Raw genomic sequence first — 22,990 nt, 5'->3', positions numbered from 1 at the left:
TAAATAAAAATTGGAGATTAAAATAATAGCAGATTTGTCTCATTTTAAATGAATTCTTAAAACTGAAATGAAAAATTTACTTGGGCCAGAAATGTACTTTTACTATGGTAAAATAAATATTCAGAGATATCTTCAAAAGGCTTTTGAATTTTGGCCCACTTTTTTCTCTGGATAGTGTTGCTATGGCAACTAGTAAATACCGTAAATTTGGTTATGCCAGCTTGTGTGGAAATATTTAAACCATGTGTGTTACAATTAACCCCACGTTAGTTTGTGCCCCGCGCTACCCTAATTGTATGAGTGTGCGCTTTCACTGTATTGTTTTTTTTAAGCCTCGTTTTTCCAAGTTATTGTAGCTGATTGTGTGCCCCCCTGTTAGTTATGGTCTGGCGCCGGCTCTGACACCGACAGAGGCCTCTCCCACAATAGTTGATTAACATGAGCGCCTTACCTCAGGCCCGCCCTCACCGAGCTGAAACAGTCCGACTCCGATCGCCATTAAGTGACTCAGGTGCAGGGGAAGACAAGAATGTCTTCGACTGAGCGATTGAGGTGTTTTGTTGTTGGAAGTAATAATGAACATAGCAGTCGTCATTTACTCTCGACATCTGAGCCGCTGAAGATGCAGAGGATAACGTTACTTTCGCTTTTAAAAAGAAAAGTGCCGATCCCGATCTACATCTGCCTCTAGTTTGTGCGAATCGTTCCTGATGCAGCTTCACCCACAGCAGAAGTGAGTATAAGGGTTTTTATGCATCTTTGCAAACTGCCTTTCTTAATAATGTGCTTGTTGGCAAGTTTCACCACTAAACACAGCTAAATGCTGCTAAATGTGGCTAAAGTAAACATTACGGCTCATAATCCCACATCAGAGAGGGGCGGGGCGAGCAGAGCTCATTTGCATTTAAAGGGACCATGCAATAAAATGAGTTGATTTTTTGCAGAGCTGATTTTGACAAGGTTAAAGGGTGTTTTATTACACTACTATTGAGAATTTTTAACCAAAGTATATTATAGACTTTTCATTAAGACCCTAAAGAATCATATAAACTTGTGGAAAATGGGCATCCGATGACTCCTTTAAATAGGTATATTTGTAGCTAAATTATTTTATCACTTTTTGTTTTATGCCAAAATCATATAGATAATAGATAATGTTCCAAGTAAATTTCCTAACGTAAATATATCAAAACTTAATTTTTGATTAGTAATATGCATTGCTAAGAACTTCATTTGGACAACATTAAAGACGATTTTCTCAATATTTAATTGTTTTTGCAACCTCAGATTCCAGATCTTCAAATAGTTGAATCTCGGCCAAATAGTATCCTATCCTAACAATACATACATCAATGGAAAGCTTGTCTATTCATTCTTATCTATTCTTTCAGATGTATAAATCTCAATTTCAAATTTATGACTGGTTTTGTGGTCCAGGGTCACATATTTTTACAGGTCTGGCAGTGAACGAAATGATGGCGAAAAGCGGACCAGGAAATGATGCCGGACTTAAACTTAATTTTATCAGGTTCTATAAGTTCTTGTTTTAGGTCTCTTTCCTGTTTGTGTTGCCATGCTGCAGTGCGTTGCAGGTCATTGTGGTGTGTTGGTCAGGTTTGGTCTGTACTATATCCGACACTAGTGATTATGTGGGCAGCTAGCTTGTCCTCTTACCGAACTGCATTTAGAGCTACTGACAATTCAAGAAGCGAGAATTTCAGCACACAGAAGTCCAAACTCCAAAAATGAGCTAAAAGTACTGTAAACAAATTAACAAATATTATTGAATTTCGTAGTCACTAGCATACTTCAAAACCCAGCGTCGCTGTTGAAATGAAATCATTATTTTTTTTTATTTAAACCTTATTGCAGGAGAAATTTAATTCTGCTATGTTTCCAAAAGTGAACAATGTAGTGTTTGCAGATATGATCAGGTAATTAAAAACAGCAATCAATCAGAGGGAAAAAAACGAGCTTTTTGTTAAATGAACTCTTGAGTATAAAGACTGTACGTGCTAGCCTGCTGAACTCACATTTTCCAAACACACTTAAATAAATTTCAGAATAATAATGTTTGACAGAAACTGATCTCAAGAAGGTTACATCTGCCACGCATCAAGTATCATTCAGAGCTGGGTCATTTCAGCCATTATCTACTAAGTTGATAAACATATTACTTAAAAAGTCTTCGAATCTTTTATTTTTTGACTTTTTTTTCTGTTCTAATATTACCAATATATATCATTGTTTAAGTGTCATTAAATTGTTCAATTTAGTGACGAGTGGCAGTTTTTTACTGGGACTGTTTTAAACTCACACAGTCAGACCTATATATACACCATTTCCTTCCTCTTTGCCACAAACACAGCAGCCTCCACACCCTCAGTGAATGCAAGACACGCACGGTTCAAGCGCAGAGTCCTACCCTAAGGCTCAAAATGATTTTAGCTCTGGATTCCTCGGCATTCCAGACCACTTAACGTTTTTTCAAGGGTCTGAACAAACATAATCGTTCACTTGGGCAGCTGTGAACACATGGAGAGATAAAATCTATTGTTCATTTTGGCAACTAACTAAAGACTTGCAAGTAAGCTTTACAAGCAAAAAGCTGATCATGTGCTTTAAAATGAGATTGAAACTTTTTACCATTGCATTCACGTGGCATGAACTGAGAAACATTTTACGTCTCTAACAAACTATTTTGGCCACTTTGGCAGCACAATAACCTTTGTGTTTTTAAAAGAAGTATTTGTTGGTAAAAATACAGTAAAACAGTAATATTGTGAAAAATTATTACAATTCTAAATAATTATTCTCTATTTTAATATACACTGCCATTCAAAAGTTTGGGATCAGTAAGACTTGTAATGTTTTTAAAGAAGTCTCTTATGCTCATCAAGGCTGCATTTATTTGATCGAAAATACAGAATAAACAGTAATATTGTGAATTGTTATTGCAATACAAAATAATGGTTTCTATTTTAATATGCTTTAAAAACGAATTTATTCCTGTGATGCAAAGCTGAACTTTCTTCAACCATTACTCAAGTCTTAAGCATCACATGATCCTTCAGATATCATTCTAATATGCTGATTTATTATTAGAATTAACAATGTTGGCAACAGTTGTGCTGCCAAATTTGTTTTTAGAACAAGTGATTCTTTTTTCAGGATTCTTTTATGAATAAAAACATTAGGAAAAACAGCATTTGTTCAAAATATTAATCTTTCCTAACAATATAAGTCTTCGCTATAACCTTTTGTTAATTTAACACATCCTTCCTGAACAAAAAAAGTATTAATTTCTTTCAAAAAAAAGAAAAAAAAAATTACTGGCCCTAGACTTTTTAGAGGTAGTTATTTTGTTCTTATGAAGAATACAGCAAAAAGTATCACAGGTTGCAACATAAAACTGATAATAAATCAGCATATTAAAATGATTTCTGAAGGATCATGTGACACTGAATACTGGAGTAATGATGCTGAAAATTCAGCTTAGAAATAAATTAGATTTTAATGTATATTAAAATAGACAGACATTATTTTACATTGAAATACTATTTCACAGTTTTACACATTTTCTGCATTTTGGATTAAATAAATGCCTTGATAAGCATAAGACACTTTATAAAAAAATAAATAAAAAAATCTCACTGATCCCAAAGCAGCCATTACTCAAGTCTTCAGTGATACTATATTCTAATATACTGATCTGGTGATTAAAAGTACATTTCTTGTCATTATCAGTGTTAAAATTAATTTAATTTCTTTCTAAATCAAATAAAAACCCATTTCTGAATGGTAGTGCAACTTTAGTACATGGGAGGTACATGCTTTCTATACAACATTCTTATTATGAAAAAAAAAAATCTGTATGACCTTTCAACTCTTACCTCGTAGCATTTTCCAGTGCGCGAGAGAACACATTGTATCCTGAGGGTGTGGGAGAGTGCTGTAAAGAGTAGAACCAGGTCGCTGCCTCCTTCACGAAAGCATTAGCATCATCTCCACCCAGAGAGTTCGACAGGGCTGCGTAAAACGCTGTCTTACTGTCAGCCCGTCCTTGAAGCTGCTCGAAATTCTTCTCAAATAAAAGAAGCACAAAAGCAATAAGAAGAAAATGTGAGCCACCTGAATAATAGTTAATATTTCTGAATAACTATTTACAGTTCTAACCACACCCAAGCTTTCTCACACTATCTTTTAGGGGTTTTTCTCCTGCTCATACATTTGCATCCTGACCTTGATGTTATTGGCTCTGCTGATGAGGCCATCTTCAAAGGATGTACCTAGAAGTAATTCAACTTTGTGGAAGCGTCCGGACTGAAGGACTACAGAAGGCTTTTCCCGAACTACAGTTCCATCAACCACTGGTGACCAGGCCTGGAGCGGACCACTCACTGCTAACAACTACACACAAAAACACCCATAGAATGTTAAACGACAAAAATAATGATTATTGTTGTGCTTTTTGTTCATTAAAGTAACCCGTTGTACCTTGGTTTGGGCAGCATTGATGCTCTGAGCCGTTTTACTCCTGAGGCAGTTCAGCAGCTGTGAAGTATCAGAGGCCGAGCAGCCAAGTTCCCCAGCCAGAGATGCAGTTTGCGCCTGGGCTTTAGATGTACTCATTACAACAGCCGGAGAAAACACAGATCCACCCTACAAGCAAACAACAGCATTGAAAATAGCGCTGAAATCCTATTGTAATTGTTAGAGTGGCCAAGGATCTCCACGTAAAATTGATCGGGCAGACCAAACCACAAGTCATAGAGACTAGACACTTTGAGGGATGGTAGTACACCAAGGCTCACCCCAATCGGCCTGACAGGGCGCTACAGCACTCAAAAGTACAAAATCGTTCATAACTCCTCAACGTTTGACACAGGCTCAAGCGTCTTATGTCGTTGGTATCCTTGCCTCACGCGGGACATAACACATGGGGATTCAAACTAGTCCTAGTTTTTCCGCATGATCGAAAAATGTTGAACTTTTAACTCTCCATCGCAAAGGGACGCCAAAACGCTTGAAGGGGACAGGGCCACTTTTACAAAAATGGCTAGAACTTTTGAACGGAATGAGATATCTTCGCCAAACTCACAACACGCATGTAAGAGCTCAATCTCAGGTCACATGAAGAAATTCACAAAGCTCAGCCACTTGGTGGCACTATAAGAGGGAAAAATAAAAAAAGGCCATTACTATGCAGCCGTTTGTCCTATTGACATGAAAATCGGTACACACGGTCTTGGTCCAAAGTGCCACAAGAGGTTATAAGGACAACCATGTATCTCAAAAAACATGGCTGATGAACTCTGAGCAACTATTAGACAAGCTTACCGGAGGTCAGTTGGAACGAAACTTGGTGGGCCTGTTTGACTCACGGCCCTAAAGGTCTGTGAGAAATCTAAAAGAAATCGGCCACTGAGATGCGATTTTCAAGGGCTTAAATGATTGTACATTGATGCATGATATTCTTATCATACTATAGACCTCCTCATTCTGAACAACTTTGCCTCTGAAAAAATTTAGAAAAACTTTTGCGAATCCTAGGTTTTTCGCTCAATCTGGAAAATGCCACTGCAGTGCAATTTTCTGGACTCTCTATGTCAATAATTATCAAAAAATGTTGAAATTTACCTTTTGGGAAGCTATAACGGGGTCGCTAAGAAAAGGGGCATGTCCAAATATACCCAAAAGCCTATAAAGCCTAAACGAAAACGCAAAACTTCACGAAACCTGGTGAGCATATGTGACAGGTGATTCTAAACAAGATTTGCATAAGTTTTATTGACCACAGCTGGCATTATAACAGTCATAAATGTTAAAAAATAATATATTAATATTAAGTCAATGATCCGGATTTGCCAAAAATGCTGTTCTTCATCATTGATTAAGGTAGTTACAGGCTTGATAAATTATATGTAATGTCTTTTTTTCATATGTGCTTAAATGCCTTAAAGCGTTTGAACCCTGGTAATCGCTGCTTGCAGCTATATTGGGTTTTTTAATTTACTTTAAAGATATTTGTTACTCATTTTGAGAACTAAGGGAGAATTTAAAACACTTTTCCAGTCAGACTCAAATGTCAGTGAGATATAAACACTTCATATTACTCTGTTATGGTTTAGACAAAAAAAAAAAAAAAAAAAAACGAAAATCATGAAACCGTGAGTGGTTTTCTTTGCATACCACTGCTATTTATACACCTATTTACCAGAAAAGGTGCAATATTTCCATATTTACAACACGTCTGAATTAATTTGCATGAGATTATAAAGCCGTTTCATTTTAGCACTTCCTATTTTTGCTTATTTGTGAAGTGGAAAGTGTGGTAAGACAGCTTCCCCGTTTATTTAGGCCATGCCCTTCAACTCTTATCAGTGGGAAGTTGCACTAACGAACAATAGCAGAATCTTTAAGAAGAGGTGATTGTCTCAGCTAGGACAGACATCTGATGGCTGATTAGGACTAGCCGTGGGAGACTGACAATGGGAGGCACTCTGGCAAGCCAAAGAACCCTGGAGGATTTCAGACAAGCTCGTACTGATGAAGACCTTCCATCAAGAGGTACGAAAACATCGAGCACCGTTCGACTGACTGGTTTCAGGTGACATTCACAGTTATTGTAGGCTGATGCCACATCGTTTCAATCATTTACAGATGTTGTGGTGTGTGAAGAGACTCAAACTGTATTAATACACAGGCATCGGTTCTCTGTGTAGGGCAGAATGTGCAGCGCAAGCTGTGGTCTATCCTTGAAATTAAACAATATTCAATAGCCTGAGATGAACTGCTCTATTCTGGCAAAAACAAATAGTTTGTGTATGGCTTAAAAAAAATTCAATCTCTAAAATTGGACAAAAGTACGCAGAATTAGCTGGTAACACACGCATGACTGAATAGTCCCAAACAGGGAAGTTTGTTTTTCTGCTTGTGTCATCATTCTTGACTTAAATGATAAAGTTAGAAAGTTAGCTCGAAGGATAAAGGAGCATATTCTCCCAAGTACTTCCTGGCACTGCAAAATAAATGATTAACACTAAACGACTTCATAACACGAATGCGCAAAAATACAGGTTGGTTTCATTAGCAAGAATCAAAGAGTTATGTTTTCTCTGGCATTAAAAACAAGAAACATGTAAACATTATGAAAATCATTTTTTACCAATACCAATGGAATATTTTGTTTTACAGTGGACGAAAATGACACAGCGGTTGTGTTGGATAACTATCCACCACCTGATATCTGCGAGCCGATTTTCCGAATGGGAGATTGGCTGAAAATATTGTCTGAGTAAGTATCATCACAGGTTTTCTACAAGAGCTAACAGTAAAATCAGTCTCTTAAAATACCTCGAAAGATTATTACTCAAGATATGCTAGCAAAAACAAGTCCAGCTACACAAACAGATACCCTTTGTGTTTCAAAACATTCCTTTTTTTATAAAATGTCTTTCATGATCATTATTTATATGACCAAAAACCACTGTAAAAACAAAATTGTGAAATGTTAGTACAAGCTTTTTTTCAGCAGCCATTGCTGAAGTCTACAGCGTCATTCTAGAAACCATTATAATACGCTATTTGGTGCTTAAGAAACATTTATAATGATCAATGTTGAAAATTCTTAATATTTCCGTGGAAACCGTAATACATTTTTCTAACGATTCTTTGATAAATACAAAATGAAAAAGCATTTTGAACATTGACTTTGTCGTCACTTTTGATCAGTTTAAAGCTTCCTTGCTTAAAAGTGTTCATTTTTTACTGACCCCACATTTTTGAACAGTAGTGTATCTAGAAATAGTTTCTACAGATACTTTGTGTAAACCTTTAGGTTTTAAAGCATTAGTATTCAACTATATTTCACATAAATAACACTGGCAGTTGTTGGGCGCAAAGTGTGAATGCACAACTGACCACAAAACCTTGCAGCCAGTGTTAACTTTATCACTACTTTCTGCTGTTTACCACACACACACACAAACAAACAAACTGCTTTTCACTAAATAGAAATTGTTTTTTGATCATTATGAATTTTTAATTACAAACAAGAAGCATAACTGTTTTTTAAAAGTTTCACTTTCTTTCAGGGACGGTTACTGGTGGAAGGTCTATTCAGTCAGCACTAAGGAAGTGAACTATATACCGCACTGTCATGCCACAAAAGTCTACCATAGGTGGGTTCTGAATTGCCAAATAATTGTTATTTAGCGTCCACTAGCTGTTTAATGCTGTCTAAGTGCTAATGGAAACATTCTTGTCCCAGCTGGCTGTTTGAAACAGTGAACAGACCAAAAGCTGAGGAACTGCTTCGACTCCCAGGAAACCGAGTGGGGTCGTTCCTGATCAGAGAAACCACAAAAGGTCTGAATACAAATTTAACATGAACATTATACTCTAGTCTAGTTCCACACAGCCAAAGCATAACGACTGGTCTTATTTCCACGTATTCTGGATGAGAATATAAGATAAAAACTTTTTGGCTTATTCAATAATATGGCTGATGTTATAATCATATTGCCTGTATTTTTGTAGGTGCGTACACCTTATCTGTGCGCCACAGAAATATTAAGCATTATCGAATAGTTCGAATGCCAAACAACTGGTTTTTCATCTCTCCACGCCTCACATTTCAATGTCTGGAAGATCTGGTCAACCACTACTCTGGTAAATCAAATAATAAACCAAAAAGCATCCTGTTTTAGTGTAAAAGATGGCCAATTTGTCTATTTGATGCCAATTTTCCCCTCTTGCTCTGGTTTAGATCTAGCAGACGGACTGTGCTGTGTTCTAACTGGCCCATGCTTGACCACATGTGAAACAACTCTGAGTCAGCTCACAAAAACACCTGTGAGAAAATTATCCTTTGACTGGAGAGCAGTGAACAGGTAATATTCAAATTTTGTCCCTTAATCATAACCTATACACTACTGTTTAAAAGTTTGGGGACAGTAATATTTTTAATGTTTTTGAAAGAAGTCACCTATGCTCAACAAGGTCGCATTTTGGACCAAAAATACAGTAGAAACTAATATTGTGAAAATTATTACAATTTACTGTTTTCTCTTAATTATTTAATTTATTCCTGTGATGGCAAAGATGAATGTTTAGCATCCATTACTTCAGTATTTAGTGTCACATGATCATGTTCAGAAATAATTAAGAGTATGTCAAAAAACATAGTTGGAAAACTATGAAAGCCCATTTCTGCCACTGAATAAAGAATAAAAAAAGGTAATTGTGATATTTTATCTCACTATTCAGACTTTTTTTTCTCAAAATTAAGCAAGTTTGTATCTCGCAATTCAGATTTTAGTTTTCTCGCAATTGCAATAAACTGCAATTATGAGAAAAAGTCAGAATTGTGCAATTCAGATTTTTTTACTTAGAATTGAGTTTAAATCTTGCAATTCTGACTTTTTCCTCAGAACTGAGTGTTTAAATCTTGCAACTCTGAGTTTTTTCTCACAATTGCAAGTTTATATCATGCAATTCTGACTTTTTTCCTCAGAATTGACTTTATATCTTCCAATTCTGACTTTTTCCTCAGAACTGAGTGTTTAAATCTTGCAACTCTGACTTTCTTCTCACAATTGCAAGTTTATATCATGCAATTCTGACTTTTTTCCTCAGAACTGAATTTAAATCTTGTAATTCAGACTTTTTTCCTCAGAATTGAGTGTTTAAATCTTGCAATTCTCAGTTTTCTCTCGCAAATGCAAGTTTAAATCTCACAATTCTGACTTTTTCCTCAGAACTGAGTTTAAATCTCTCAATTCTACATTTTTTTCTCACAACTGCAAGTTTATAATCACACAATTCTGAGAAAAAAGTCAAAATCGCAAGATATAAACTCATTTCTAAGGAAAAAAGTCAGAATTGTGTAATACAAACTTGCAATTGCGAGAAAAAAACACAGAATTGCAAGATATACACTTAATTACGTGTTTATATATCACAATTCTGAGAAAAAAGTCAGAACTGCAAGTTACAATTATAATACTAAGAAAAAAAGTTGCAATTACCTTTTTTATTTTTTATTCAGTGGCGGAAATGGGCTTCGATAGAAAACAGTTGTGCTACTTAATATTTGTTATGCATAAGTAGCAAATGTACAAATCTTTACTGTCACTTTTAATCAATTTAACTAAGTAAAAATGTATTTTTTGGGTAAAAATTTACTAATTTCTTGTACTATATCTATAATACTAATTCACTTTTCCTTGCTCAGCTCGGAGCTCGTCCAAGAAAGCACAAGCCCTTCTGCCGTCAGCTATGGAGTTCAGAACAGTGTCTCTTCCTACCTGTCTTTGCTGGGACAGCAAGAGAAGCCAGAGAAAAAGAAATTTAGCTTGAAGAAGAGGTGGAGGTCTGTCTACATGACGCAAAACCACCAGCTTGACAGTTTGGCCACTGTGGAAGACAACTATGAGGAGGTGCTTTGATAGATCACAGCTGATTCATTCCAGGAGATCAAAAGCTGAATGAGGCCAACAATCTAAAAGCATTGTTGCATCTGGACTGGAAAGAGATTTTGTCAGAGAAACTATTTGAATAATTAAAACAGTCCTCAAGTATGTGATTATTTAAATTTAGGCTTATGGATCTTTGAGTATAAGTGTTTTAAGATGCTAATGCAAACTTGCAGCATTGTTTTTGGACTGGAGAAGGTTGCTATTACTGTAAATGTGATCTCAGATCTCATTAATCTTGTTACATAAAACAGTGGTGCAGTATAACCGGCAGTTGGATCGCAGAGTTCTGTTCTTACCATTAGTAAAGCTCGATGGAAAAGTGATGAAGCCGATGGTGAGGTGAGATGAAGACTCGCAATGTCAGCTCCGTTTCTCTCTGCTCCTACTGTGACTTTGGTGGGGTCTCCACCAAACAGAGCAATGTTCTTCTGAATCCAACCCAGAGCAGCTGCCTGGTCCTGCAAGCCATAATTCCCCGGCAAAGCACTGGAACCTACACAGAGTCAACAGAGTTCAAGGCGTCAGGCACATCCAAATGTGTTTTCCACACATAGATTAAAACAATGACGCAAGAAGATTTGCAATTAATGACTGAAAATCACCTTTTCATTATAACCAGCAAGTGAAAGTCTATCCATTACAATAATAATAATATTTTAAGTGTTTAATAACGATTCAAAGACCCACAGAGGTTTGGCTGGGAAATACTATTGTCACAAACAGTAAAGAAACATGAGGAAACCAATCAGGCTTCTGCACAGCTTTCACTGTGTGTTGTTTTTGGCTGGACAATGAAAGCTCATCCTGGCGGACAACTCAAAGGCACCAGTTAGGCCTCCTTTTAAACTTACTCAGCCAAGGATGGCAAAAGGGAAAAGAATCTGAATATTTTCACAACCACTGTGCGGAATGGAACTTCTCACTTTGACATTACGTAACCATACTCCATAACCATATCCACTGGAATTCCATTTTATGGAATAAATTATCTAATTTTGCAATACGTCATTTTGTTATAACCTAACAGAGCCTCCAGGACACTTTTTAATTCTAGTGTAGTATATATAATAAAACTGCATTCATATGGGACATTTCACCCAAAAATAAACGTTCTAAACCTGTAAGACCTTCATTCATCTTTAGAACACAAATTAAGTTATTTTTGATGAAATTCAACAGCTTTCTGACCCTGCATAGACAGCAACACAACTACCACGCTCAAGGCCCAGAAAGGTAGTTGTTAAAATAGACCATGTGACATCAATGGCTCAACCATAATTTTATGAAGCTACTACAATACTTTTTGTGCACAAAGAAAACAAACATAACGACTGTAATCAAAACATTTCCTCTCTTTTGCATCATTTGACAAGCAACATTATCAAAACATGTCTATGGAAGGTCAGAAAGCTCCTGGATTGCAAAAAAAAATATCTTAATTTGTGTTCTTAAGATGAACAAAGGTCTTACGGGTTTGAAACAACATGACAGTGAGTAATTAATTACAGAAGTTACATTTTGGGTGAACTATCTCTTTAAAGTATTTCTGGATTTTCAAGAAGTGTCTACGAAGCAAATCTCTTTTTTGTTGCATGAAAATAAACACATTAACAATAATGACAAATAAAACTAAAGAAGATTGTATTTAAGGGTCATTGTGTTATTTACTAGATTCTATACTATATGTTGCTCTACAGGTTTTCAGTCTTTGCAGACCCAGAAAAAAAAAAGTTTATCCAATGGACAGGTCAGTGTCAATTTTCCAAAAGTAAATCAATATTTTTATTCAGCAAGGATGCATTAAATTGTTTGAAAGTGAACTTTCAAGTTTCTATTCATCACAGAATCCAGAAAAAAATGTCTTACAGTTTCTACAAAAACATTAAACAGCTTTTAGTGGGTAATACGAATTGTTCCTTTAGTACCAAATCAGCATATTAGAATGATTTCTGAAAGATCATGTGACACTGAAGACTGCAGTAATGACTACTGAATGTTTCACTTTCATTTAAAATATACAATTTAAAACATCTGTTGGGCTGGCTAGAGTCTTGGAATATTATCAAGATGCACATATGAACACTTTCATGTCTATGTGTGTTTGTGTACCTGAACTGAGGAAACCAAAAGCGGCCACCCTAAAACTGGCTGTCACTACAATTATGTTGCCAACAGCAGCGAGGTAAGAACCGTCTAAGAGACTGGATCCAGAGTTGTGGAAGAACACCAGAACCGGAGCATTCTTTCCCTGTGACAAAACAGAAAAATTGTACTTTGAATACCAATAACAGCATTCACAGCACAGTCAGCAGATACAGTGGTTTATGAAAGCAGTATTAACATTTGTAAAAGTCCAAAATATACAGTGAGGTTCAAGGAGATGAAGAAGAAAGTTGTCACACTAAATTGACTGTATTATCTACAATTGTTCATAAGTTTAGGATCAGTAATATTTTAATGATCTTATAGACGACAAACTTATGAACAGTAGTGTACGTGTATGTATGTATGTATGTATGTGTGTATATATATATATATATATATATATATATATATATATATATATATATATGTGTGTGTGTGTGTGTGTGTGTGTGTGTGTGTATTTACGCATGTTTGAGCTTACCACACTACTACCAACAAATACATTGAGGTACAGACAGTCTTCACTGGAGGTGGAGTCAGTGGGATCGCCAGGTTGAAGACAGCTGGATCTAAAACAGTTTTGATTGAACAAATCAGATCTCACTCAAGAAAAGTGCCTTTATTAACTCTGCAGTAAGGCAAAAAGTCAATTTGAGGGTACACTCATCTGCACGCACCGAGAAAATGTGGCATTCCAGGTACCGGTCCAGTCAGCTGGCTGTGGAGGGCTGAAACGGAGCTCTCCGATTGGTGGACGAGCATAAGGGACACCCAGGAAGTAGCTCACACGCTTGCTATCTGACCCAGTTATGGATTTTACCTCACTCCCTCCAAGAAGTGTGCCGTGGTCGGGGATGGAAACAGAAGTCAACTCTGGCTGTAAACCTATAAAGAAATTTTTAAACATATGTGTTGTTAGAGATCAAAAACACTCTAAACTGGATTAAACACTGGTTGAAGAATGTATTGTTTAAAGGTGCTACCTGTCCTGATATACACAGATTGAGCAGGCTCTTTGATGACTAGGAAGCAGCGCTGGCCGCTGGTCATAGGAAGGCAGGTGTGTGTGTCTGGATACATCACGCATCTCATGGCTGACTCTCTGCTATCGATAGACACAGCTGAACAGGACTCACTTTCCTCACAGGCTACAGAAGACAAGATAGTCATGAGAAGACAAGGATAACCACACACTTTTGTGTTGGGTCTTTCCGTGTCAACTCAACCAGATGTCCCTGACTCAAATTTTTGATTTTGTTAATATTTTTTCTGTGGCAAAACAAACAGTGATGAAATCCAAAATATTGGATGTCACAGATGTACATTTATTGAGTAATCTATTATTTTGTTAGAGGGGGAAAGCTTTCGGATTGCATCAAAAATCTTTATTTGTGTTCTGAAGATGAAAAAATGTCTTATGGGTTTGGAATTATACGAGGGTGAATAATTAATGACAGAAGTTTCTTTTTTGGGTGAACTATTACTAATATAACTAATATTTTTAATATACTAATATTTTTAATATTTTAAAAATGTGTCTAAGAAGCCATTCTCTTTTTTGTTGCATAAGACCATTTTCACCTGTGATTTGGAGCCAAATTACAGGGGGGTAAAAATGACTTTAGAAGGCTGGCAATGGCAGCATTATTTTCTTTTTACACAGTTAAAATCTGTAAAATCAATTTTTGTTTCATTATATGCTAACGGTAACAAAATGGTAAAATGCAAGTTTTTGCTTTAAGTTTGCATGCCTGTAACTTAAGAAGTATTAAAGATGTCTTAATTTTCTTTTAGATTCTGGTTCTTAACTAACTTTCCCTTTGGTATCTTTATTTTAAAGGCTCTCGATGATTCAATCCCAGGGATATGGAGATTTTAATGCGGCTCCATGAGCAAATTGGTAAACTGTTCACATGTGCTTTTTGCAATTTTGAAGTGTCACCATTGGCATATAATAAAACAAAAATGGCCAACAGATTTTACTAATAGACCTTCCGATCTCTGTGTCAAAATAAAATAATGACGCTGCCAGCTTTCTAAAGTCATTCTTTCACCACTAAAGAAAAACAAGCTCCAAATCAGGTGAAAATGATCTACAAAACAGTGGATTACTCAGTACATATACATATTTGACATATAATATTTTGTTTTTTTATCACTATTCATGTTTGTCTTGCTCCATAAACAATGTTAACAAAATCAAACATTTGAAGCAGGGAAATTTGGTTGATTTGACACAGAATTTCAAAATATTACTGTTTTTACAGTATTTTTGATCAAATAAATGCAGCCCTGGTAAGCATAAGTAAAACGTGCTGAACACGTTGCTACATGAAATTGCAACATGTGTTCAGCACGTAATCACACCAGCATCACATCCACTTCCTGTAAAAGTTCTGAGAAAAAAAATGTGAGAAACATTACCAGATAGACACCAGTCTTTGACTTTATCCAGATCCTCTGCTATATCTCTGCTTATGTGGACTATGTCAAAAGCTGAAACAGACGAATCCACTTTGACAGAGGCAGCATCCAACTGTTTCCAGTTCTTCAAATCAGCTGCTTGAAAATGAGCAATGAAATCCAGAATGACGCGTGGAAATTACATAAATTATTTAATTAAATTATATCTAAACTAATAAAAATATTTAATTACTAGAAAACAGTTCTTAATTCAAGAGTCTCTTACCCATCTTTGTGGGAGAGCGAAGACTAAAAGGTGGACACACACTGGGATTCTTTATCCACTGGTTTACTACAGAGACATACAAACCTAATGTTAAACTCTTTTCATAACTCACATAATGGGAGTTTGAGTTTTACGTTCGAGGACAGATGAATTTCAAATGTACCTGGTTTTTCATACCAGCCGAAGGGATAGACTTCAGTCTGCACTTTGGATGGGGAACAGTCCTGAATTCTCCAGTTAGTGCTGTCGTTTTCCCCACACGTCTGGATACCCAGACTATTCAGAGTTAGACACAACACATCTGATCCTGTGCAAAAGCAAAGCAGAGACCAATTGTGATTGGTTTCATTCCTCAGATTAGACACATCACATATGTTTTGAGTAATTGAGCACGACAAACTGTGTATTTTCAGACTCGTCTGAGTGCTTTCTTACCAGGTACACCTGAATCTTGGACATATCCTATACCACGGCAGCATGGATCTTCATCACATCGCCTCTCACACTCAAAAAACCTGCTCCAAAAAATCAAAACAGCATTATTGATAAAGGAAACAAATCAAATGAGATGCTAACACAAATTTGTTGGGTTTCCCCTCACCCTTCTGTAATAGATTTACTGGACAGACTGACTCGACTGCGTACAGAGTACGACACCATCTTCTTAAAAGGAACACGACTGTAGAAACTCTTCACACTTCCAGTCAGAGAAACTGATGGAGAAAAAGAAAGTCCACATTATGCATAACAAAGAATCTAACTTGTTCAAAAGCACCTTGGTGTAAAATAGAGGAACATTAATACAAACAGAAACTTCAAAGTGGTGCTTTTGGGGCAAAAACAGACTGTTTGCTAAATATAACGGTTCTTTGTTTCCCTCAGTACAAGCTAAGATAAAACGCTGGGTCAAAAAGCTGGAAACTCTCTTTTACAGCATTGAGAAACCCCTTACGGCAGATTTCCACAAAGGTAGCATTATTTTCCACCCTTAAACATCTACAGCAGATGGACCACATGTTAAGAGTTTATGATCGCACCTTTTTGTTGTGGATTACTTTATAGGCCATGAAACATTCAAGCCCCTGTGATCCCCTATTATGACTGAAAATCACTGCATTTGAGTTCCAGGAACAGACAATAGGACTATCAAGTCCAAATATTCCTGTTTTGGCATTTTAAATGATTCAAAAGTATGTTTTCTTTTTGAATGAATGAATAAATAAACTTTTATTCAGCAAGGATGCATTAAAGGGATAGTTCCCCCAAAAATGAAAATTCTATCAGTAATTACTCACTCTCATGCCGTCCAAACCCATAAAAATCAAACCTTCAAACATCTTCAGAACACAAATTAAGATGTTTTTGATTAAATCAAGACCTTTCTGACCCTGAATAGACAGCAACACAACTACCATGTGGCACTCTTGTGACAAAGACGAAGACTGACACGAAAGAGAAGAAATGGTTAAATAAAGTTATTTTTGTTTTTTGCCCAAAAGGTATTCTCGTAGCTTCATAAAATTATGGTTCTACCACCGACGTCACACAGACTATTTTAACAATGTTCTTACTACCTTTCTGGGCCTTGAACATGTCAGTTGCATTGCTGTCTATGTAAGGTCAGAAATCACTCAGATTTCATCAAAAATATCCGTTTCAAATAAAATGTATGTTACAAAGATAAACTAAGGTGTTACCAGTTTGGCACGACATGAGGGTGAGTACTTAATGACAAAAGACAGATAGAAGTAATACACCTTTCAAATCTGTAAAGACTTTACGTTTGTGTGCTCTCTGAATAACAATGAAACGTTGCACTTTCTGCCGCCTCGGTCTCTGTGTACTTGAGCGCAAAACTTCAAAACTCTGTGTATACTTGCCTCACAGACATATAATAAAGAAAATATAGCGTATCTTTAGAGAATGAAATGTTTACTTTTAAATCAACCATTTCAAATAAAAAAAATCTCAGATTATGTAATCCGTATGAAACATGCATTCAGATACATCCACTACTGCAGAGATGACAAGTCAGTGTTGCCGAAAACAAAGAAAGCACTAGTTTATCATCAAATTATTAAAACGTTAATGCAGTCTCCTTGCTGTTTTTTTTCTGACACATAATTATTATATCCGCCAGTGCGCTGTGGCAAGCTTTTTTGTGTGCGCTTGAGCACTTATTAGGCTATGTAGACAACAAAAGGCTCATTATTATGATTTATATGGTTTATTAATAAACTTGTGACTAATAGTCGACTAATGCTTAAAATGAACGACTACTAGTCAACCAGAAAAATCTATAGTTGAGGCCAGCCCTACTATTTTTTAATCAAATAAATGCAGTCTTGGTGAGCATAAAAGACTTCTTTCAAAATCTCATTGTTATTTCATTTCATAATTTAATTATATTTTTTTAAATTACTTTTTCCACATACGCATTTCTCCAAATAAAGACAGAGGCTTGTACTAAACAAAACCAGACACAATTCTCTATGCAAAATCTTACATAGGCCACAAAGAACACTCCTTTTAAAAGAAAAGCTAAGGAGCTAAAGAGCAGACAAAGTCTTTGCTATACAGGGGAATGAATGACTAAAGTAATCTGAGAGACATACTCCGTCTCTCCACATCTGTTCAAATAAATTACATTTGATTCCAGATGATTTAAATCCTAAAGCTATTCTGCAGTTTAGACAGACGTCCAGAATAACCACATTACTGTGCGGTCACTCACTTACTTTACCAAATCTTACATAACACTAGATAAGATAAACTAAGGTGTTACCAGTTTGGTACGACATGAGGGTGAGTACTTAATGACAGAATTTTCATTTTTGGGTGAACTATCCCTTTAAGTTGATCAAAAATGACAGAAAAATACATTTTCAAAGAATTCTTTTTAAAAAAGTACTGTTTTTAGAGTATTTTTATAGTATACTATAGAATAGTAGCATGCTCACTGCATGACACATGGAGGCGTTGGTGCGGTCACTTGCTCTTAAAATACTCCATCATTTTTGGTCATACAGATAAAAGTAATACATCTTTCGAATCTGTAAAGACTTTACGTTTGTGTGCACTCTTAATAACAATGAAATGTTGCACTTTCTGCCGTCTCGGTCTCTGTGTACTTGAGTGCAAAACTTCAAAACTCTGTGTATACTTGCCTCACAGACATGAAAAATATAGCCTATCTTTAGAGAATGACATGTTTACTTTTAAATGAACCATTTCAAATTGAAAAACAAAAAAAAATCTCAGATTATTTAATTCGTATGAAACATGCATTCAGGTGCATCCACTACTGCGGAAATGACAAGTCAGAAAACAAAGAAAAGCATTATTTTTTTCTGACACATAATTATTATATCCGCCAGTGCGCTGTGGCAAGCTTTTGTGTGTGCGCTTGAGCACTTATTAGGCTATGTAGGCAATAAAAGGCTTATTATTATGATTTATATGGTTTATTAATAAACGTGTGACTAATAGTTGACTAATGCTTAAAATAAACGACTACTAGTCAACCAGAAAAATCTACAGTTGAGGCCATCCCTAGTATTTTTAATCAAATAAATGCAGTCTTGGTGAGCATAAAAGGCTTCTTTCAAAAACATTGAAATTTCATAATTTAATTATCTATTTTTAAAATGAGTATTTCCACATAAGCATTTCCGCAAATACAGACAGTGGCTTGTACTAAACAAAACCAGACACAATTCTCTATGCAAAATCTTACATAGGCCACAATAAACACTCCTTTGAAAAGCTAAGGAGCTAAAGAGCAGACAAAGTCTTTTCTATACAGGGGAATGAATGACTAAAGTAATCTGAGAGACACACTCCGTCTCTCCACTTCTGTTCAAATAAATTACATTTGATTCCAGATGACTTAAATCCAAAAGCTATTCTGCAGTTTAGACAGACGTCCAGAATAACCACATTACTGTGCGGTCACTCACTTACTTTACCAAATCTTACATAACACTACTTTTCCATTTCTTATTTAAAGGCTAACAATGAACATCAGGCATAAACCACAATTATATAGACAATCTCACCCACATGCTTTTCTTTCAGGGGAAACTAAATCTGACACCTAGAGGAACAGTCCAAATGTGAAACAGTAGAGAATTCTGAATGGGGCAGATGTTGAAAAAAAGATGAATGGTATTGAATTTCAAAATAAAATCTAATTTAAAATAGAAAAAGTATATTTATTAGGTAAATAATGATAAAGATCATACACCATAGACAGTGTACTAGTAGTGAACATTTATTAAGTTAGGTGTTCTTGTAAATTTTAGATTATATAATCTGCTAAAAGTGATTAATAGAAATGAATAGATATGCACTTAACTGCTGCAAAAAAATATCATGGTGCCTTCAGTTTATATTCATCTTGAATTTTACATGAGTGACAATGTGAGATCGCTCTAATATTAGCTGGTGGAATTTCCATTAGATTTCACACTTATAGGGTCATGAAACGCTAAGCTACATGACCTGAGATGTTAACAGATAAGATTTACACTTTTTTGATGGCAGCAGAAGCATGTAAAATGTCACCAGTTAGACAATATGCCAAGAAAGTGAATTTTACAGGTGGTGTTCAGGAAAGTCGCATTAGATTGTGTATGTCTTTGCTTCCACGTACCGCAGACAGCATGAGCTCATCGCTGTCTGCACGCCACATGGGTGAGGTGGAGTTTTGCCACTTCACCTCATTGAAATGTTCTCCAGTCATCCAGACAATTCCTGTTACCAATAGCTTAAAATGTCTCATGAGAACTAGACATGGTTTAGTTTTATGACTAATGACCAGTGAACTCCAAATAGAGACGACAATGATTCAAACTCACGTTTGCTGTTGCAACAGTAGAAAAAAAGTTAATGACTAATATATTATATTATAAACCAATCAAATTAATATTTCATGTCCATTTATTTAGTTTTTTTTTTTTTTATAAATAGAGATGTAATAAATGAGATATTCTTATTTTTGTTGGTCAGACAATAAAAAAATTAAAACTAGCAATTATATAGCCATAATCACTGTTTTTTTCCTTTCACACCCTGTCTCTGTCAAGCTCCAGCAATACCAAAACCTGAATCATCTGCATTCTATGTCCAGTTGCTAGGATCATATCTGAAAACAAATAAAGTAAACGACAGCCTCAGTCATGCATCCTGACCACAGTCATGAATCCTCCATAAGGCAATGCAAAACCCATCTGTCCAATCACAGAGAAAAGTCTCTGAAAAATAGACAGCTAATGCTGAGGAATATGAGGAATTAGTGTACTGTAGTAAAATTGCAGTGAAAGCATGGCCTTTTTTCTGTATAAATGACTCACCTTTCTTCTGGTATGCCATCTGAAGACTCTGTGTCATCACTAAACTGCATGCCTGCCTGAGAGGTTTGTCATACGCCCCACATACCCGTGTGTCTGGATACAATACACAGGCGAAATGAAGAGGGCCTTCATCACGAATGTCGGACACGTGACAGAGTTCTTCTTCTTCACAGCCTGAAACCCAATGAGAGCATGACATATTCTAGCATTACAGACATTTAGTAAGTACATAAGTAAAAACAGTTTTATAGCAAAAAGTTTCTCATTAGGCTATTGCATCTTACGTTTCAAACACCACAGCTGTGCCTCCTGGAATGTGTATTGGTGTTTAAAGATCCAGTAAAGCTGACTGGGAAGTTCCCTCTCTGGGTCGACTTTTACATCACCATCCTCTAGAACACCAAATGTCTCCTTCACTGAGTCTAAATGGATAGTAGAAAATGATTAATAGGGAAACAAACTATATATATTTGGCTTAATTTTATTCTTTCATACCAGCAAGTGCAATTCTGGAATCTTCTAGAACAGCTGATCCACTGCAAGTAGAGGGTGTTTTTGGACGTGTGTTCATATCAGACTCTGAAGACATAAATTATTACTATTAGATGATACAAGAATAAAAGCTAGCTCATAATTCATCAAAATATATACTTTTGTTTATGACAGGCATTTAAAATGCTTTATTAGTGTCATGCTGATGTGTCCAAACCTTTCCAGAGGTAGATGCGTTGGAAGCTGATGAGAGTTTCCTGGTAACCAGTTTTATTTTTGCTGGATGCTGGTAAGGCTGCATCAGCTGCAAGAAATATTCATTTCCATTATAATGCTCACCGTTCCATAAAATCATAAATCTTGATATATATGACATGCAATTGACCCTTTGTCACTGTTGTTATATCTGACAAGCACAACAATGTGCTTGAACCGCACATTATGTTCTCACTCAGTGAAAAATACGTCGCAGAGCAAAGAGGAAACTGGCAATGTGCCAACAGACAAGAGAGGAAGTTACTTTGGGTATGAAACAAAGTCTTCACTTTTAAACAATAAATACGTTTTGTGGCTATTTAATGTGTCATGAAAGTCGCTGTAGAGCCTCAGTTCAAGTGGCACGTGAACCGATCATATCTTCCTCTTTACTATTAGTTATAGCATGAAATAAACATGAACGAACAACAAAAGGTGGAAAGATATCAACACACCATTTTTCAAGTTCAACTCCACCAGTGTTAATCTACACTCCGGTATGGCTTGTTTATTAGGTAAAAATGTCAGATTCAGCGTTATGATCGGTCAGTCAAACTCTCTGCGAAGGGTCAGTTGAATTCACAATCATGTAAAATTTTACAAAGTTGAAATAACAGAAAAGCTAAGATTCTCAATCACTGCACAATGGAGATGATTCAGAAAGTCATAGTCAATCAGACAGAGTAAACCCTGGTACCATGATGGAAAAAAACACCAGAATGAAGCAATACAGAGCAACGACTGGAAACTAAACAATTGAAAAAGGTCAAATAACAGCTGAACCAAGCTGTGCAAGTTTTAAACAACAATTAAATACTTATGTGTACAGTTTGAAACGGCTGTTATGAAATCTGGAGTGTGTATGTTTACAAAGGTTCATACTGATAGTGAAGTTTTGTCCGCCAAAGTCGAAAGTGAAACGTTTTAGTTGTTTGCTGTATTGGACACCAGCACCACAGATGCGGCTGGAGGAGGCCACGCGTCCCCCCACGTCCCAGTCTGCCTCACTGCACTGAAGCACTGAAGGAGCACTCAGGAGCCCACACATGATAGAGCCTAAAACACAGGAAACAAACCATTTAACATAGATGTGATATCTCCTAATTATTCATTGATTATATATTGGAAAACAGGGGAAAAAATAAAGATAAAAATATAGATAGAGAGAAGAGAAAATTGGTTGAATTCATAAAAATGACCCTGTTCAAAAGTTTACATACGCTTGATTCTTAATTTGCTACCTAAATGATCCACAGCGCTTTTTTTTTTTTTTTTTTTTTTTAAGTAATAAGTAATAATGAGTCCCTTGTTTGTCCTGAACAGGTCGCTGTTCTTCAGAAAAATCCTTCAGGTCCCACAAATTCTTTGTTTTTTTAGCATTTTTGTGTATTTGAACCCTTTCCAACAATGACTGCATGATTTTGAGATCCATCTTTTCACACTGAGGACAACTGAGGGACTCATATGCAACTATTACAGAAGGTTGAAATGCTCACTAATGCTCCAGAAGGAAACACTATGCATTATGAACAAAATGAAGATGTGTACATTTTTCTTATTTTGCCTAAATATCA

The 22,990-nt window shown here is 36.0% G+C and overlaps 2 protein-coding genes across 2 annotated transcripts in view; one reads left to right on the top strand and one right to left on the bottom strand.

Annotated features, from left to right (window-relative positions):
• Positions 1-22,990, bottom strand: part of tg (thyroglobulin) — a 45,289-nt gene that overhangs the window by 4,121 nt on the left and 18,178 nt on the right. Inside the window, exons 27-44 of the mRNA XM_073846690.1 lie at positions 22,299-22,472; positions 21,379-21,465; positions 21,165-21,248; positions 20,954-21,091; positions 20,670-20,843; positions 15,917-16,028; positions 15,751-15,830; positions 15,479-15,622; positions 15,316-15,381; positions 15,051-15,185; positions 13,610-13,774; positions 13,304-13,511; positions 13,108-13,195; positions 12,591-12,729; positions 10,778-10,974; positions 4,498-4,662; positions 4,243-4,410; positions 3,894-4,081 (exon numbers count right to left, since the gene is read on the bottom strand). Coding sequence (XP_073702791.1) covers positions 3,894-4,081; positions 4,243-4,410; positions 4,498-4,662; positions 10,778-10,974; positions 12,591-12,729; positions 13,108-13,195; positions 13,304-13,511; positions 13,610-13,774; positions 15,051-15,185; positions 15,316-15,381; positions 15,479-15,622; positions 15,751-15,830; positions 15,917-16,028; positions 20,670-20,843; positions 20,954-21,091; positions 21,165-21,248; positions 21,379-21,465; positions 22,299-22,472 — 2,512 coding nt within the window. The remainder of the gene's footprint in view (positions 1-3,893; positions 4,082-4,242; positions 4,411-4,497; positions 4,663-10,777; positions 10,975-12,590; positions 12,730-13,107; positions 13,196-13,303; positions 13,512-13,609; positions 13,775-15,050; positions 15,186-15,315; positions 15,382-15,478; positions 15,623-15,750; positions 15,831-15,916; positions 16,029-20,669; positions 20,844-20,953; positions 21,092-21,164; positions 21,249-21,378; positions 21,466-22,298; positions 22,473-22,990) is intronic.
• On the top strand, positions 6,299-10,573 carry sla1b (Src like adaptor 1b). Its single transcript, XM_073846691.1, has 7 exons — positions 6,299-6,570; positions 7,198-7,297; positions 8,097-8,183; positions 8,273-8,370; positions 8,542-8,673; positions 8,771-8,894; positions 10,238-10,573. The coding sequence occupies exons 1-7, from the start codon at positions 6,492-6,494 to the stop codon at positions 10,449-10,451; spliced, it is 834 nt and encodes a 277-aa protein (XP_073702792.1). The 5' UTR covers positions 6,299-6,491; the 3' UTR covers positions 10,452-10,573.

The sequence above is a fragment of the Garra rufa genome, chromosome 9 (genome assembly GCF_049309525.1).
Source record: "Garra rufa chromosome 9, GarRuf1.0, whole genome shotgun sequence".
NCBI classification, from domain to species: domain Eukaryota; kingdom Metazoa; phylum Chordata; class Actinopteri; order Cypriniformes; family Cyprinidae; genus Garra; species Garra rufa.
This window is presented reverse-complemented; position numbering and strand designations above follow the sequence as displayed.

Coding starts and splice junctions, on each gene's coding strand:
- sla1b (XM_073846691.1), top strand. CDS start 6,492: ATGGGAGGCACTCTGGCAAGCCAAAGAACCCTGGAGGATTTCAGACAA. Junction 8,184..8,272: donor GCCACAAAAGTCTACCATAG/GTGGGTTCTGAA, acceptor TTCTTGTCCCAG/CTGGCTGTTTGAAACAGTGA. Junction 8,371..8,541: donor GATCAGAGAAACCACAAAAG/GTCTGAATACAA, acceptor GTATTTTTGTAG/GTGCGTACACCTTATCTGTG.